The sequence below is a fragment of the Aquila chrysaetos genome, chromosome 3, assembly GCF_900496995.4.
Source record: "Aquila chrysaetos chrysaetos chromosome 3, bAquChr1.4, whole genome shotgun sequence".
Lineage (NCBI taxonomy): Eukaryota > Metazoa > Chordata > Aves > Accipitriformes > Accipitridae > Aquila > Aquila chrysaetos.
Window position 1 is genome coordinate 16520554 of NC_044006.1, and position 15765 is coordinate 16536318.

A 15765-nucleotide genomic window follows, 5' to 3' on the forward strand; every position below is an offset into this window, starting at 1 on the left:
TTTGAGCTGCTGTACGATTTAACCTCTTGAGTTCGTAGCCCTTCCCTGTGACGAGAGAGGGAAACACGGAGGTGGTACCAAAATGAAGGGGTGAAGGGTAGAGGCCAGGGATGGGAAGTGGGGCAAGAGCGCGGTGGTTTTTTCCTCCCTTTCCTCCCTTTTTCCTTCTTTTCCTCCCTTTTTCCTCTCTTTCCTCCCCTTTTCCTTCTTTTCCTTCCTTTTTCCTTCCGTGCTTCGGCACAATGAGCGCTGGTACTCTCCCGAGGTGATTTGCTTTCAGCTTTGTTGCTGCGACAGCCAGCCCGAGGGACAGCTCGGTTGTCTCCGAAGGGCGGGGGTAACAAACGCCAGCCCTTTCAAAGCTGGAGGCAGGGGGTGGGATGGGGAGGAGGTCAAACTGAGTGAAAAACTGCTCGCTGCCAGCAGCTCCGCCTTGGTCTCCAGCCCTTCCCAGCTACCCGATCTCGCACAGTCCGCGTCTCTCGGGTGTCCTTGAGAGGCCCGGGAGCCGTTGGCAGGGAGGGTCAGAAGAGGCCGAGGAGGCAGCGAGGACCTTCCCGCCCCGGAGGAGCCCGGGAGCCCCAACCCCTCCCCGCCCGCCCGCTCGGCCGGCTTCGGGCCGCGCTGCCCGGCGGGGCGGTGCCGGGGCGGTGCCGGCCCGGCGCCGGAAGGCGGGTTTGGTTCCGGGCCGCGCGGCGCCGCGGACTCGCTGTGGCGGGCTGAAGCGGTTCGATGCCTTCCCCAAGACCCTGGAGGACTTTCGGGTCAAGACGTGCGGGGGGCGCGCTGGGTGAGCGGGCGGGGTGAGGGCGGCCGGGGGCCGGCGGGCGGGCCCGGGCCTCGCCCTGGGGCGGCGGCCGGCGGGGGGGCCTTGCGGGCCGGCGCTCGGCAGCGGCGGGCGGGCGGGCTGAGGCGGGACTGAGGCGAGGCGGGCGGGCGCGACCGGCGGGGCTGACGGAGTTCTCGTCTCCCCGGCAGTGACGGTTGTCAGCGGGCTCATCATGGTTGCTTGCTTTTCTTCTCGGAGCTGCAGTACTACCTCACCAAGGAGGTGAGTAGCGGCGGCGGCGGCGGGGGGAGGGGCCCGGCCCGCCCCGGCCCCGGCCCCGCCCCGCCCCGCCCCGCGCCGCGGTGCTGCTTCTGGCCGGGCGGCCTGCCGTGCCTCCGCACCCCCGCCGAGCCGCCGCCTCCTCCTCCGCCGCCTCCTGCGGGCTGCCCACGCGGCAGCTTCACCCGCCGCAGATCTGCGTGGGGTTTTTTTTCTTTCTCCGAGCTGGTGGCCTTGAGGCCGGGAGCGGGCTGCCCTCCCCCGAAAGCCTCTTGGCGCCAAGGGTGGCTTGTGGCTTCCTGTAACGCTGTCGCAGGAGAGCGTCTCAAAGTCTCTCCTCGCTGTCTCTGCTGCCTACAAGCAGGCAATGCAAAGGAAAGCAAGCAAGCGCGGGGAGCCCCCGTCCCCACCCCAGGTTCTAAGATTCCCAAGTTACTACCTTTCTTAAAACAAAGCGTTAGAAATGGCAAGCGCTTGGCTACGGTGGGAGGCAGCAGCTCAGGTGTCTCTTGAATCCCACGTCTTAAAAATCAGCTGGTGAGCCAGAGCAGTTGAGGGAAGGAAAGAGGTCTTTTGATTGGCTTCCGGGTGAAACAGGACTCTCCGTTTTCCCTTGTTCCTAGGTTCATCCGGAATTGCGCGTTGACAATCAAGGGGAGCTAAACCGAAGATCAATCTCGATGTTATTCTTCCGCGTACGCCTTGTGCTTGTGAGTCAGCCTTCTGAACGTTGGGGATAATTTTTCATACTTGCCGAGGGCCCGACAGGCTCGGTGTGCCCGGTGCTTCCGAGTGCTGCCACTGCTGCTTGGGCCACGCTCAGGGAGGAATTGGTGATCCCTGGTGGTTACGCAAGTGATTCCGGCCAGGCCCACTGGGCGCTTAAACCGGCGCTTCGGGCAGGCTGTATTATGTTTCGAGATGATACGTGAGGCTAAGGTATAAACCCGCTTACGTTTCTGTTCGGCGTGGCACTTTGTCAGAGAGCTCGGTCATACTGAAAAAGCTGGCACAGCGTTCGGTGTTCGCTTGGGACTCGAGATTTGACTGTACTGTTGCTGAAACACTTTGGAGTCTCCTTTGGAAGTTACTTGGCGAGGCGCAACTTTTCCGTGGTTTTTGTACTTCAATTCTGACTGTAACGCCAACGCCACGCGATAACCTTTCTCCCAAATTTTTAAAATGGGAGCGAGCGTTAATAGTCGGATTACCTTTTAACTAAATTCAAAACAAAGCTGCAGGGTGAAGTGACGGAAAATTTTGCAAGTCTTCCTGCGTACCGCTGCTGTACACGTTATCCGACTGTCCGCTAATCTTCCCTGCCTCTTGTTCTGTTGCGGTAATTCCTTTGGGTAATGCGTTGGGCTCTAAAACGTAGCGAGTGTGACTTCCGTGTGACCACCCGAGATATTGTTGGTCTTTGCCTTCCTCACGTTTAAAAGGGCGCGGGAAGGCCAGAGAGTTTGGAAGCCCCTGCTGTTTTGTGCAGAGAAGCTGTCAGTCTTCTAAGAGAGCATGTAGCACGTAGCCGGCAAGCGCATCACGGTGCTTCGGTACCAGGCCGAGACCCCAGACCTTCTCAGTCTTCTTTTGTGAAAAGGGGTCACGAGGAAATGTGCTGCTGATGGTGAAGGGGGAAGGGTGAGGGGGGTAGAGGTAGGAGGCAGCTTTCAACCAATTTGAAGCTTAACTCCTGTACTCCTGGAAATAGTAATGGGCTCTGAGGGGTTTGGGTTTGGTTTCTTTTGCCTTAAGTGTATTACCTTTCAGGGTAACGCTTTCTGGGCAGCTGGAAACAGTCCTTCTGGTGCACCAAACCCAACCCCGTATTTGGAAGGGTCGTTCAGGGTGCTGCAAACGTGTGTTTTATTCCCTGTACGTCACTTGTCCCCAGCCATACGCGCTCTTCCGCTTTGGCGCGTTCTTATCGCCCTCGCTGAAAGAGTCTGTATTTTCAGCGGCTGAGTGCTTCCTCAGCCTGCCGCAAGGCCATAACAAATGCGTGTTTATAGACCACTTTCCTTGCTCACTGATTTCAGATTTGAGCACCGATGCCAGGGACGTAGCAGGAGAGCAGCAGCTGGATGTAGAGCACAATCTGTTTAAGCAACGTTTGGATAAAGCTGGCAATCGTGTGACTCCGGAGGCCGAGAGCCACGGTAAGGTGCTATTCTGCCTTTCTTGGGTGGACGCTCTCGTTGTCTTTCCATCACCGTATGCCTGTTTTGAGATTCACGGGAACAAGTGACAGCTGAAGAGCATTTAAAGACCACAAACTTTTGAAGAGTTTATAGCACGCAAATCTATTAAACTGGCAGATGGGGGCGAACTGCTGTTATACAGGCACTTTTGCGAGGCAGATCTTTGCCTAGTCCCTCTGAAATTACAACGAGGACTCACGGATGCATTTCAGGAATAAAGCTGCTGCATGAATGGTCTTTTACGACTAGGAATCAAGCAGCTGTTCTGGCAAAACTTGGCTTTGGTTGTACCTTTGAATCGCAGTGGGCTGGCAAATGGGACGACCTGGTTAGAGGAAAGAGCCTCTCTCCCGGGAAGGCTCCAGTGACTCGACCCTTAAGCCCAAGCTTGCACCTTACTACATTTACTTTGTGTGGTGTTAATGCCTACCTAGGTAAATATATTTTAGTTGGTTTATCGGTTACAGGTTGTAGTAAGAGGTCCTTGGCTACATAAACCTCTCCTTTACATTCGTTTCGTGTTATGACTCATCGTTGCGCTTCGATACAAACCAGAAATGATTCTGGCAAAGTGTTGCAATCTAACAGTAATACTGTCCTGACTTTTCCTTTCCAAAACACGAGCTCCTTATTAACTTTTTCTGGGAGATGGTGTAGTTCTACGTGTCGGCGTGAACTGAATTTGTTGATTTGTATCACTCGGATTGAACTTTTCTGTTCTTGAAGTTGCAAGGCTAAACTAAGCCAAGAGCTGAACGATTGGTAGGTACGGGAGTTTCTCCCGCTGTCACGGGAATGTGGTGATAGTGCTGTTACTGCTGCGTTCGCTTAGCAGCCTTTCTGTATTCAGAGGTTGTGGCGTTACAAATGTAATGCCTGGGGACAAAACCAGCTTTTCTGTATCTAATTCTCTGTTAACACATGTAGGCCTCCTGCCTTACTCGTATTGCCAGTCTCCATTGGCATTACTCCGTCGGAAACCGGTTGCTCTGGCTCCTTGTGTAATCAATGGAGAGGAGGAGAAACTCGTAAGGAGCAAACGGTCTCACCTGGAAGAGGCATTTCAAAAGAGATCAGATGCATTGCAGGCAACAAGCAATTTCTTCTGCTGTCTGGAAAAAGCACGCGGCTAGTTTGCTTTCCATCACCCGTGTTGCAGGTTAGGTCAGAAGTATCCACCCGTCTTCATAAACTCTACGATTATCAGTTTCTATTAGTAACGCTGACCTTCAGTCAGTTACTTAAATGGCAAGCTGTAGCAGTATTGACCTTAAATTTAGTAAAGCATACCCAAATTTTACGGAGTAGCATCTGGAGGCTTTTCCTAATCATAGTTACATTAAAATAGCCAATAGCTGAATGATTTCTGTGGTAGGTTGCATTCTGTGCTTGGGATGTCGTCTTACTCCTTTCCATTGAATGACAAGAAATGATTGAATTCTTTATTGGTGGTTCTTATCGTTTCCTTCCTTTCACCGTGGGCAGAATTTTCCAATGTCACGTATCATATCTGCGTGCAAGTTGAGGACCGTGTGAACGGCAAGAAGCCTGCGTGTAGAGTTCTATGCACTGCGGTTTCTTTGTAGTATCCAGACTGTGTGCATTCCCTCTGGATGCTGTCTCTGCGACAACTCAACAGGCAGCTACTGATTCCATTTAAAAAGCTGTTACTGGTTGCTGTGTCTTGAAAGACTCCGTGTATCGTACAGGTGTTCTTGTTGAAGTGGTGGGGAATCATGGCTTTGACAAAGCGTCGCGATTATTTAGCTGTATTCTTCCTGACGCTGTCTTTGAGTGTAATTACGAGATTAAAAGCCGTACCGCTTTTTGAACAATGAATTCTTAAGTGCGCTTTCAAACGGCTTTGAATGTTGCGAGCTGTAGACAGAAAGTCTCGCACGGTTGTTTACTAATGGGGATATTTTCCTAAAAGCTCTTATTTGCTTGAGCGTCACTGCCATAAAGTATGTGATTAAAGAAATAAGGGTAATGACTGATTTTGATGCCCATTTCATAGTTTCCAATTAAAACCTCTTTTTTCTGTGGCTAGTACGAAATACAGACATGTTTAATACACGCTTCCGTCCGCCTGTTATACCCCCCAGTCTCAACAGACAGGGCCCTGATAACGTTTTATCCCCTCAGCAGTGTCTGACTATGTACCCTGTCCCCTTCCCCAGCGTTAGTGATCCAAGGAGCCACCTTTTCAAGGCTTATAGAGGGTAGTGCAGCCGTGCCTGGATAGTGAGCCTTAGAGGGCTTTTGTAACGCAAGAGGCTTGGTCCTGTCCTTCAGGGTTTGTGCGTTGAAACGGCCTGCTTTTAAGGGTGGCCTCTTATTATAAGAGCCAATGTTTTTGTCCCTCTTCAGCCTTCTGCACGTAAGACCATGAATTTCCGTGAGTTCGTGCCCCAGCCGTACTGCGGCTGCGCATTCAGCACACACACGGCACAGACGTTGTTGGAATCGTTAAGTCACAAAGAAGGTAGAAATTCCTTGGAGACTTGTAGTGAGCAGGGGTTAACGTGTGTGCCTTGCCAGCATTGTCATCCTGGAGGACTGGGTGCCAATTTTCCATTCGGGAGACTCTCGCTCTGATCTTGTTTCACAGCAATGTATAACCGTGTTCCCTACCCGTCTTGGGACAGGATTATGCGTTGTGCACTGTTGGCTGCCGTTGACTGCTATTTAAAATTTTGTTTGTGTAACAGGTCCTGCTACAATTGTCGCCATTTACTGTGCGACATTGTCTGAAGTAGACAATGTTTTAACAAAGCCTTTAGGCAAGTAACGTCTGATCAGCGCTCCAGCGAGGCTTACAGATAGCCAGCTCTTGCTATGGAGGTTGCGTTTGAGATGACAAATGCCACTCTGCTTCTTGGTCTTACTTCGCACCTCAACAGGCTCTGCGCATGCCGTTTCAGGTGGGCTTTGGGTGCAGGACGCGCAGCTTCCGACACAGAATCGTTGCGTTCATGTGTAGAACAGTTATTGCGCCCAGAACGGAACAAGAGCACAAGATAGTGTTTCTAGTCACGCCTCGTCGCTTTGCATCCTCTTTTGTCTTAGAGCTGGGGAAAGAAGAAGAAAAAGTGTTTGATCCAAGTTCTTTGGATGCGGATCGCTGCGAGAGCTGTTACGGGGCAGAGTCGGAGGACATGCGGTAACCTTTACACCTTTTTGTATCTTCTTAGCACCTGAATTAATACAGTTATGTTGCATGCGTGTTTTTTTCCAAAGTGTCTATGAAGGTCTGTGCAATGAAATCCTCCCGGGCCCGTGTTCAGAGGATGATGAGAACCGTTGTGGTTTTGGTCTGCCTTTGGAAGCTGCGCTCACGATTGTTAAGACCGTGCAGAGTTAGGTTGTCTAGTTTGTGCACGTGCCTGTTTAAGGGCAGCGCAAATTGCACTACCTTTGCAGCAGCACAAAGGCTGTATCTCATCAAACGGAATCTTTTCTGGGGTTATTTGGTGTCCAGGGGGGAGCTGTGTAAATTATTTCACCGTTACGTGAGCCGTCTTGGAATGAAACCTGGTTATGGCTTTGCCTTCTCACTTCTGCTGCAGGCTTTGCATCCTTACGGGAGCAAAGACCAGGCATTTATCGCTCACACAAACAACGGGTGTCATTTGGTGTTTCTCATTCCTCCTACCTGCAAAGAATTCTTCTGTAAGAATGGATCCGTGGTAGCCCATAGGTTCTGGACTATCCCTCGCTATTATTGTCTCTGTAGTGACTTGGTCTGTCCCATCTGTCAAGTTGCGTCCTTCCGCAGAGGTGTTTCCATCTTGAGGGACTCGTGATTCCAGGCTTCAGCTTTTTCTTTGGTCCAGAAAAAAACACAGAAGCAGAGAAAGAAAACTCAATCTCCATCAGTCGAGGACACCGTTTCAGTGTGGAGGAGATCCAAATCCTCTGGTGGATCACCTGTACAGTATTCCTTCCATAGAGGGTGTTTGTGTGAGCTCATTCTTACCTTCTGTCCCAAAGTAGCGTCTGCCGGGGAATTAACCGTTTTCATCCCCAAACTGAATACCAGAGGCTGAGATCCTTATTTCATCCTCAGCATTGCTGAGGACTTTCCTTTTTACGCTGGTAAACTCCTTTCAGAGTTTGGTTGTCTCGGTGCTGAAAGACGCAAGGTCTCACCCATTTCTGTGCAGACGGACAAGCTGTCTTCCGGTTGTATCAAGCTCGTTTTGGAGACCACAAACGTGACGTTTCCGTTTGTCACTGGGCTATAATCCGTCAGAGCTCAAGTGGTACCAGTTGCTGGGAATGCCTAATGTTTGTCAAGCAGCCACCTGGAGGCTCTCCGTACCTTCCATAGCTTCTCCATACCACAAAACATGCTGTTGTAGAAGCCCCGCCAGGGACGTAGCATGTGGCAAAGTGGATTGAAACTGCTGTGTGAAGGATTCAGAGGCCCGTCTCTGAGGAGCTGTAAGTCTATGACAGTTATTGGTTAGTCCTGCAGAGTGTTGAATATACGTGAACGGTCTTCCGAAACAAACAAAAAAGGAGGTTACTTAACCTCCTGTGAGGTGTGTCGTCCAAACATACGTTTCTCCTGCCCCCCCATCCTTCCAGGTATTCGCCTTTGTTGGGATCTTGCAGCAGAAGGAACAAAACAGCCTCGTGGTACGCTGCCTTCTCTGTGCATCAGGTGTGACAAAAGAAGCACAGGACCGACCGATTAAGAACAAAAACTTGTTACCCAGCTTTGAATGTTAACATGTTGTGAATGTAAACCTCGAGTGCGCTTCTGGATAGCTTTGGTTGCTCCTAAAATGACCTTTCTGTTCCCTTAAGAACTGGGAAAGAGTCTACATATAACCAGCATTGTTATCTGGCATGCTGCTTTAGAGCTCACTTAACATATATGGGCATGCCACTGTGTTTTTCCTTTTAGAGGTTAATTCCTGCATTTTTGCTTCTCTGTTGCGCTTTAAATGGTTGCTTGTCCATATATTAGCCCTTTGGCTAGCTAGGGAGTCATTTTATATGGCCTAGAAAGCACACTGGCAAAGCTGTTGCTCTTCCCCTTTTTTGGTACGAGTTTTAAGTGCTGCTCTGTCTGAATCTCTGTGTCTTTTCATTGTAAGGATCGGAGTATTTCTCTCTTCTCTCCTGCTCTGCTCGTTTTCGCAGTGCACGCTGTTGAGAGTCAGTGTTGCTGTATCCTTCCCCCCCCGCCCCCCGCCCCGCTCCGCCCCCAACCCGTTTTACTAGAGAGCTAACTAATTTCTGTTACTTGCTGTGCCCATAAATCTCCTTTGGGAGGAGCTGTTGATCGAGGCTGGGATCTGAGAAGATTTCCTGAAAGCTGACAGGAGAGCCGTGCCAGGTCACTCTGCTGTGGTAAAGGAGGTCACCAGGTGGAAAAGGTTGAGAATCTTTGTCTTAAACGATTTTAACATATCGGTGTTGGAGATAATGTGTTGGGGGATTATTAGTTGCTCTGTGCAGGTAATGTAATTGAGGAGGACGTGGTGACGTGTTGGAGTGACTTCTGCCTGTTGAAGTCAGATGGGGTGATGATCTCACTTGATCTCATTTGTACAACAGGCTAGAGAATTTCTCCTGGGAATTCATGCACCAAGCCTGCTAATCTCGGAATACTCAGTAGGAGTTTTTCCGAGGGTTCGTAAGCCGTTGGATTTTTTTAAAGGTAATCGCAGAATCATAGAATAGTTTGGGTTGGAAGAGACCTTTAAAGGTCGCGTAGTCCACCCGGCCCGCCCCCTTCCCCGCAGTGAGCGGGGGGGGACATCTTGAACTAGATCAGGTTGCTCAGAGCCCTGTCCAACGTAACCTTGAATGTTTCCGGGGATGGGGCATCTACCACCTCTCTGGGCAACCTGTTCCAGGGTTTCACCACCATCATCGTAAAAAGTTTCTTCCTTGTATCTGGTCTGAATCTACCCTCTTTTAGTTTAAAACCACTACACCGTGTCCTGTCACAACAGGCCCTGCCAAAACGTTTGTCCCCATCTTTCTCATAAGCCCCCTTTAAGTACTGGAAGGCCGTGATAAGGTCTCCCCAGAGCCTTCTCTTCTCGAGGCTGAACAACCCCAACTCTCTCGGCCTTTCCTCACAGCAGAGGTGTTCCATCCCTCTGATCGTTTTTGTGGCCCTCCTCTGGACCCACTCCCGCAGGTCCATGTCTGTCTTGTACTGAGGATCCCAGAGCTGGACGCAGTACTGCAGGTGGGCTCTCACCAGAGCGGAGTAGAGGGGCAGAATCACCTCCCTCGACCTGCTGGCCATGCTTCGTTTGATACAGCCTGGGCGTACGGTTGGCTTTCTGGGCTGTGAGTGCACCTTGCCGGCTTTTCATCCACCAGTACCTGCAAACCCTTCTCCACAGGGCTGGTCTCAATCCCTTCATCCTGCAGCCTGTATTGGTAGCGGGGGTTGCCCCGACCCAGGTGCAGGACCTTGCACTTGGCCTTGTTGAACCTCATGAGGTTCACATGGGCCGACTTCTCAAGTGTGTCCAGGTCCCTCTGGATGGCATCCCATCCCTCAGGCGTGTCAACTGCACCGCTCAGCTTGGCGTCATCTGCAAACTTGCTGAGGGTGCACTCGCTCCCACTGTCGATGTCATTGATGAAGATATTAAACAGTATTGGTCCCAGTACGGACCCCCGAGGGACACCGCTTGTCACCGATCTCCATCTGGACATTGAGCCGTTGAGCACTACCCTCTGGATGAGACCATCCAACCAATTCCTCGTCCATCAAACAGTTCACCCATCAAATCCGTATCTCTCCCAATTTAGAGAGAAGGACGTTGTGGGGGACCGTGTCAAAGGCCTTACAGAAGTCCAGATAGACGACATTTGTAGCTCTTCCCTCATCCACTGGTGTAGTCGTTCCATCATAGAAGGCCACTAGGTTGGCCAGGCAGGACTTGCCCTCGGTGAAGCCGTGCTGGCTGCCTCGAATCACCTCCCTGTCCAACATGTGCCTTAGCATAGCTTCTAGGAGGATCTGTTCCATGACCTTCCCAGGCACAGAGGTGAGGCTGACCAGTTGGTAGTTCTCAGGGTCCTCCTTTCTACCTTCTTTAAAAATGGGTGTCATGCTTCCCTTTTTCCAGTCACCAGGGACCTCACCCGACTGCCGTGACTTTCCAAATATCATGGAGAGCGGCTTGGCAACTCCATCAGCCAGTTCCCTCAGGACTCTGGGGTGCATCTCGTTCAGGTCCCATGGACGTATGTATGTTCAGGTTCCTCAGGTGGTCACGAACCTGATCTTCTCTTACAGTGGGAGGGCCTTTGCTGCCCTAGTCTCCGTCTTGCGGTCCACCCACTGGAGAGGTGTGGGAAGAGAGGCTGCCAGTGAAGACTGAGGCAGAAAAGTTGTTGCGTACCTCAGCCTTCTCCTTGTCCCTTGTAAGCAGTTTGCCAGTCTTGCTCATCAGGGGGGTACGCTTTCTTTGACCTCCCTTTTCGGGCTGACATACGTGTAGAAGCCCTTCTTGTTATTCTTTGCGTCCCTTGCCAAGTTCAGTTCCAGCCACGCCTTGGGCCTTCCTGGCCCCATCCATCCCTACACAACCGGGCAGCGTCCCTATACTTTCCCAGGATACCTGTCCCTGCTTCCACTGCCGGTGCATTTCCTTCTTGCCCTTCAGTTTGACCAGCAGGTCTCGACTCATCCATGCGGGTCTCCTGCCTTCCTTTCCTGATTTCTTCCGCCTGGGGATCGAGAGCTCTTGCGCTTTACGGAAAGCGTCCTTAAAGATCGGCCAGCTCTCTTCTGCTCCCTTGACCCTGAGGGCAGTTTCCCAGGGGGTCCTATAGACTAACTCCTTGAAGAGCTGGAAGTTCGCTTTCCTAAAATTCAGGGTCCTGACTTGACTCTTCGCCTGACCCGTATCCCTCAGGACTGCGAACTCCACCAGTGCATGACCACCGCAGCCCAGGCTGGCTCCAGTCTTGATGTCACCGATTAGCTCGCTTGCGTCGGTGACCGACAGGTCTAGTATCACATCTCCTCTGGTCGGGCTGTCTGTTACCCGGCTTAAGAAGTTACCCTCAGTGCACTCCGGAAGTCTCCTGGATTGCCTACAGCTCGCCGTGCTACTTTGCCTGCAGATGTCGAGGTGGTTGAAGTCCCCCAGCAGGACGAGAGCCTGCGAGCGCGATGCCTCCTGTAGCGGGAGTAAGAAGGCTTCGTCAGTAGGCTCCCCTTGATTGGGTGACCTGCAGCAGACACCAACCACGAGGTTGCCTTTGTTGCCTCGGTCTCTAATTCTTACCCTAATCGTGGTGATTACAGGTTGAGATGTGATGTTTTGACTCGCTAACATCTGGTAGAGGGCTCAGGCTCTCGGCTTTGCTCACTCCCTCTGCTCGCTGCAACATTTTCTGTGTTGCTCCCTGCCTCAGTCCCCTTTTCACGATGCATCCTAATGCCACTCATCATCTTCCTGCCGCTGCGCTCCTGCTGTAAGATATTTTCCTCCAGAAAATTCATCCCCAGTTTGAGAATTGGTGTCCCAGCTCACCTTGGAGCAACGTGTTTGGGTAGCTGTGTCTTGGGTTTCTTGCAGTCTTCGTGTGTTTATTGAGAGAGTCCTGAGTGGCAGTAAGTGCTGTTCTGCAGGTAAAGGACTGAATTTTGGAGTCCAGGGAGGCTTTGTGGCTGTTCAGGTGAGAAATGCAAGATGGGGCGGAGTCTTCAGATAGACAGCAGTTCTTAAAACGGTGTTACTAAAACGGTGAAGAAAACTAGGTTATATAAAACCAGACGGACTTCTTGATAGACTTAAGATGTTTTACAGGTCTCTTGATTTTACCTAGCTAGGCACTTAGCTGCAGTTACGGAAAGGAAGGAATGTGTTCATGTTTCTTCAGAAATAACAGTCTCTGGTCCTAGCTGACAGTCTCTTAAGCTCTTCTGTTCTGTTTCTTCTCTAAGCAGGCTAAATAGCCTGTTGTTTTATGTTAAGCAAACTATGGCTAGCTACACGTTTGTCTGCGACCTAGAGTACGTACGCACGTGCTTAGCATAATCCTCAGTGATCAGAGATAAACCAACCTGCGGTCTGGTGGAACGCTGTTTTAGAAACTGAACGTGTAAATCGTGCGTTTTGGCAGAGTTGCAAATCATTTATTGGAGAAGAGTTTTATAAAAACTAATTAATCGGCGTTTTATCCGTGGAAGGCGTGGCAGAGCCCTGTGGGGAATTTTTGTTTTGGATAGCCGTAACTGTTAAAGTGGGTCACGCGCGATGTAAACCTAGTGTAACAGGTTAGGTAATGGCTGGTCTTTGTCAAGTGCTGCCCTTGAATTTCTCTGGTACTGCGCTATGACTGTAAGATTTGTCAGCCCTACTAGTACTCAGCTCCCACTTCAGAGGCTAACGAATGTGACTCCCCAAGCGTTAAGGCTGACGTGACTATCCTTACTCTGGAGCGGCTCTGGCTGGAAGAACAGGCTCACATAAAGCAATACTTACATTTTGGCCTGTTACGTTCTCTGACGTGGCTCATGACCGAAAGGAGGGTGGAACAGGAAGGAGCCATCAACAGAAAGATGGGGGGACAAAGACTGTTTTATTCCTTTGGCAGTAGGTCCAGTTAAAATGCAGATCCACCAGTGCTGGGATCTCTGTAGCACTTTGTTATTAACTGAAGGTTAGCCTGCTGGTGTCTGTACAAAAGGCAGCGGGACTTGACACTTCACTGACAGCTAAGCCACTTAACTCTTGCCTTAAGGGCAAATAATACTGCGGCATGAAGCAGGGTGTTGCTGGTAACCGTTAGGAAAGATGGCGTCGCATAATCCCAAGGCCACTTCTCCCTTCTTTCCTTTCCCTGCCCGCCGTTTCACATCTATTTCCAAATTTTTAGTGGGAGTTTCTTTTTTAAAGCCAAATGAGTTCTTTGATCCAGTTGCCAGCCCAGGCACCCAAACCACTGTGCTAGTGGCAGTGATAGGTCTGCACACTTGTCAGAGACAGCCACAGGAATATCTGAAGCCAGTGCAGCTCTGAGCTCTTTGTAATGCAGAACCATTGCCTTAACTGCAGTGACTGCAGCCTTAGTTTCTGAGCATTGAACGTTTTAACTGTGAAATGCAAGGGCCTCTCCCTAGATCAGAGTGTTTGGAGGAGTATAGCTTAGGCTTAGCATTTCCTTTTCTGACTGTACGTTCTCTGATTTGCATGTATATCTCTTTGGGTTTATAAGGGGTTTATAGGAATACAAGTAAAGCTTCTGGTGTTTCATTGAAAGCTGTTAATGGAAAAAAAAAAAGAGTTCACAGCACACTCGTGTTAAAGAAATGTTTTAAAGGAGAGGCTCGTTCCAATCAGTTCTTCAGCTTTGCAGCTTGTCTTGTGCTAGGCCGTATGTCAGAAACCCTTCAAGGGAGCAGCATTCCTAATCTTGGTTAATAGCAGCCCTTGGTGATCTGAGTCCATCAGCTCCTCAAATAATAGCCCACGATTTTTGAAGTGTGTTTTTCTTTGCTGAGGTGAAAGAAGGGCGAGGTCTGGCTCCCTGAGCATGTGGATTTACCTGTTAAAATGCGCCACAGCCTCTGGCTCCTTTAAGATGACTGTGTGCCTTTGGGTAAACCTGGTAGGAGCGATACTGAAATTGAGTTGCAAGCTGTATTTTCATGCTGAGACTGATGGCTTCTGGCACTGCATAAAGTCATTTAAGTAGCCAACCGAAAGATATCCCGTTGCCCGTATCTTTGCCAGATCCCTCCTGGGGGTGCGTGGTGCTGCCGGCGTTGTCATATTGCTGCATGCAGGAAGGGCAGAGAGGGGGCAGGCCAAATTCCCCAAACCCTAGCACCGGTGAGAGTTCACCTTGGCTCCACCAGTGGTTTGCAAATACCCTGCTCAGGCCGGCCCCGCAAAGTCTTTTCCTGTCCCTGTGGGTACTCCGGGCAGCCAGTAACAGGGCTGATAGGCTGATAGGGCTGAGAGTTGCGAAGATGATGATGGTTCCTTGAGGGCACTTGCACGTGATATTAAGGCACGTGCTCTGCTCAGTTGTTAGTTTAGATCCGCTGTGCCTCTGGGTTTTACAGTAGTTAGAGGAGTTATGCGTGTCAGGTGGTGACTGAGATAACAGTGAAGTTTTCCTTGCTTGCCCCTGGGATCTTGTTTTTGCCCTAGATTAAGAATACATTCAGGTGAGGACTGAAATACCTGGTCTGAAGTAACCCCAAGTCAAAGTTACTTTCCTTCACTGTAGCAGTGGCTAGTCTTAAGTCAGGAGGGGAGTTTTATCTATCACATGCCCTACTGGAAGCAAGAGAGAAACCCAGGCGATTTTCTTGCCATTTTAGATCGCAATGGAAATGAGAGGAGCTCCCTTATAAGCTAGCATAAGGTAAATAGATCGGCTCGTTATTGCAGTCTGAACTACATTGTTAAACTATGTTTGAGTGACAGTTGACGATCTGCAGAGCTTCGGACTTGATCAATGTAAGTGTTCCCAAGACGGTGTTCTGGTTCTCTCGGTCTATTTTCCTTCTGGATTTCCCTCCCTTTGCCACACTGAGATCCTAGTGTACTGATCCCGGCCGGATTTGGCTTTATGGCTCTGGGCGGGCAGAACCTGGGACCTGCTTTCACACAAGGCTCCGAAGTATGTTCTGGGACATCTGCGTGTTGCTTGGCAAGCCTGTTCCCCTCTTCCGGAGACTGCCTTGCTCCTTAATCTGTGCTTCCCAGTTTTCTAGGGTTGGCATTTTCACAACTGCTTCTGGATCTGTTGGAGTTTGCCTTGTGCTGGGAGGAAAGCAGATGATACCTGTACCTGTACCTGTGCCACCGAGGTGCTGACAGCATGGTTCTATGGCAGGGAGAGGAGCGGGCGGGAGAGCCTGCTCTGTAGGTGAGAGGGAGAGGCAGCGGGATCTGGGGATTTCCAGCAGGAAGAGGAGAAATTCCACATCTTGGAACCTCCCATGAATAAAAAAGAAGAGCAAGTGCTTTGGAGTTTACTGTTAGGACGCGCAGAGTAAGGGAGGACCTGTCTCTGTTCCAGAGCCGCACTCAGAAACATATACAAGTATTTAACGTTAGGCCCCTTACCTTGCCCCTTGGATGCTGTGCAGTTGTTTGAGTTATTAGCATCTCCGTTTCAGATCAATATGACGCACTATATCGAGCATCTCTCGTTTGGGAGGGATTATCCAGGCATTGTGAACCCTCTGGACGGGACGGACGTCGCTGCGCAGCAAGGTAAAAGCCTGCTGAGAGAAATCTCTTTTTAAGTGTCCCTATTAGTAAGTGTTAGAAGAGAACAGGAGCAAAGTTCCCAGTCTTTCACGAGAACCCTGACAGCGTTGCGTAAAACGTGGACTCCTCCACGTCGTGCTCTTTCCGGAACAGCTGCCTCCATTCACGTGGAACAAATGTGCCAACGTGTTTTGATTCGGTGACCTTTCTGAAAGAGCTGTCTTTTCAGTGTTCGTGGAGGCACGACAGCAGGTACAGCCCATCATTATGAAGCGCCTGCATCAGGTGTAGT

At 50.6% G+C, this 15765-nt stretch overlaps 1 protein-coding gene across 1 annotated transcript; it reads left to right on the forward strand.

Annotated features, from left to right (window-relative positions):
• The first annotated feature begins 609 nt into the window (after nt 1–609).
• LOC121233193 (endoplasmic reticulum-Golgi intermediate compartment protein 3-like) lies at nt 610–15476 on the forward strand. Its single transcript, XM_041122487.1, has 4 exons — nt 610–790; nt 3088–3207; nt 6319–6412; nt 15380–15476. Exons 1-4 carry the CDS (start codon nt 733–735, stop codon nt 15387–15389), a joined length of 282 nt encoding a protein of 93 aa, XP_040978421.1. The 5' UTR covers nt 610–732; the 3' UTR covers nt 15390–15476.
• Nucleotides 15477–15765: the final 289 nt, after the last annotated feature.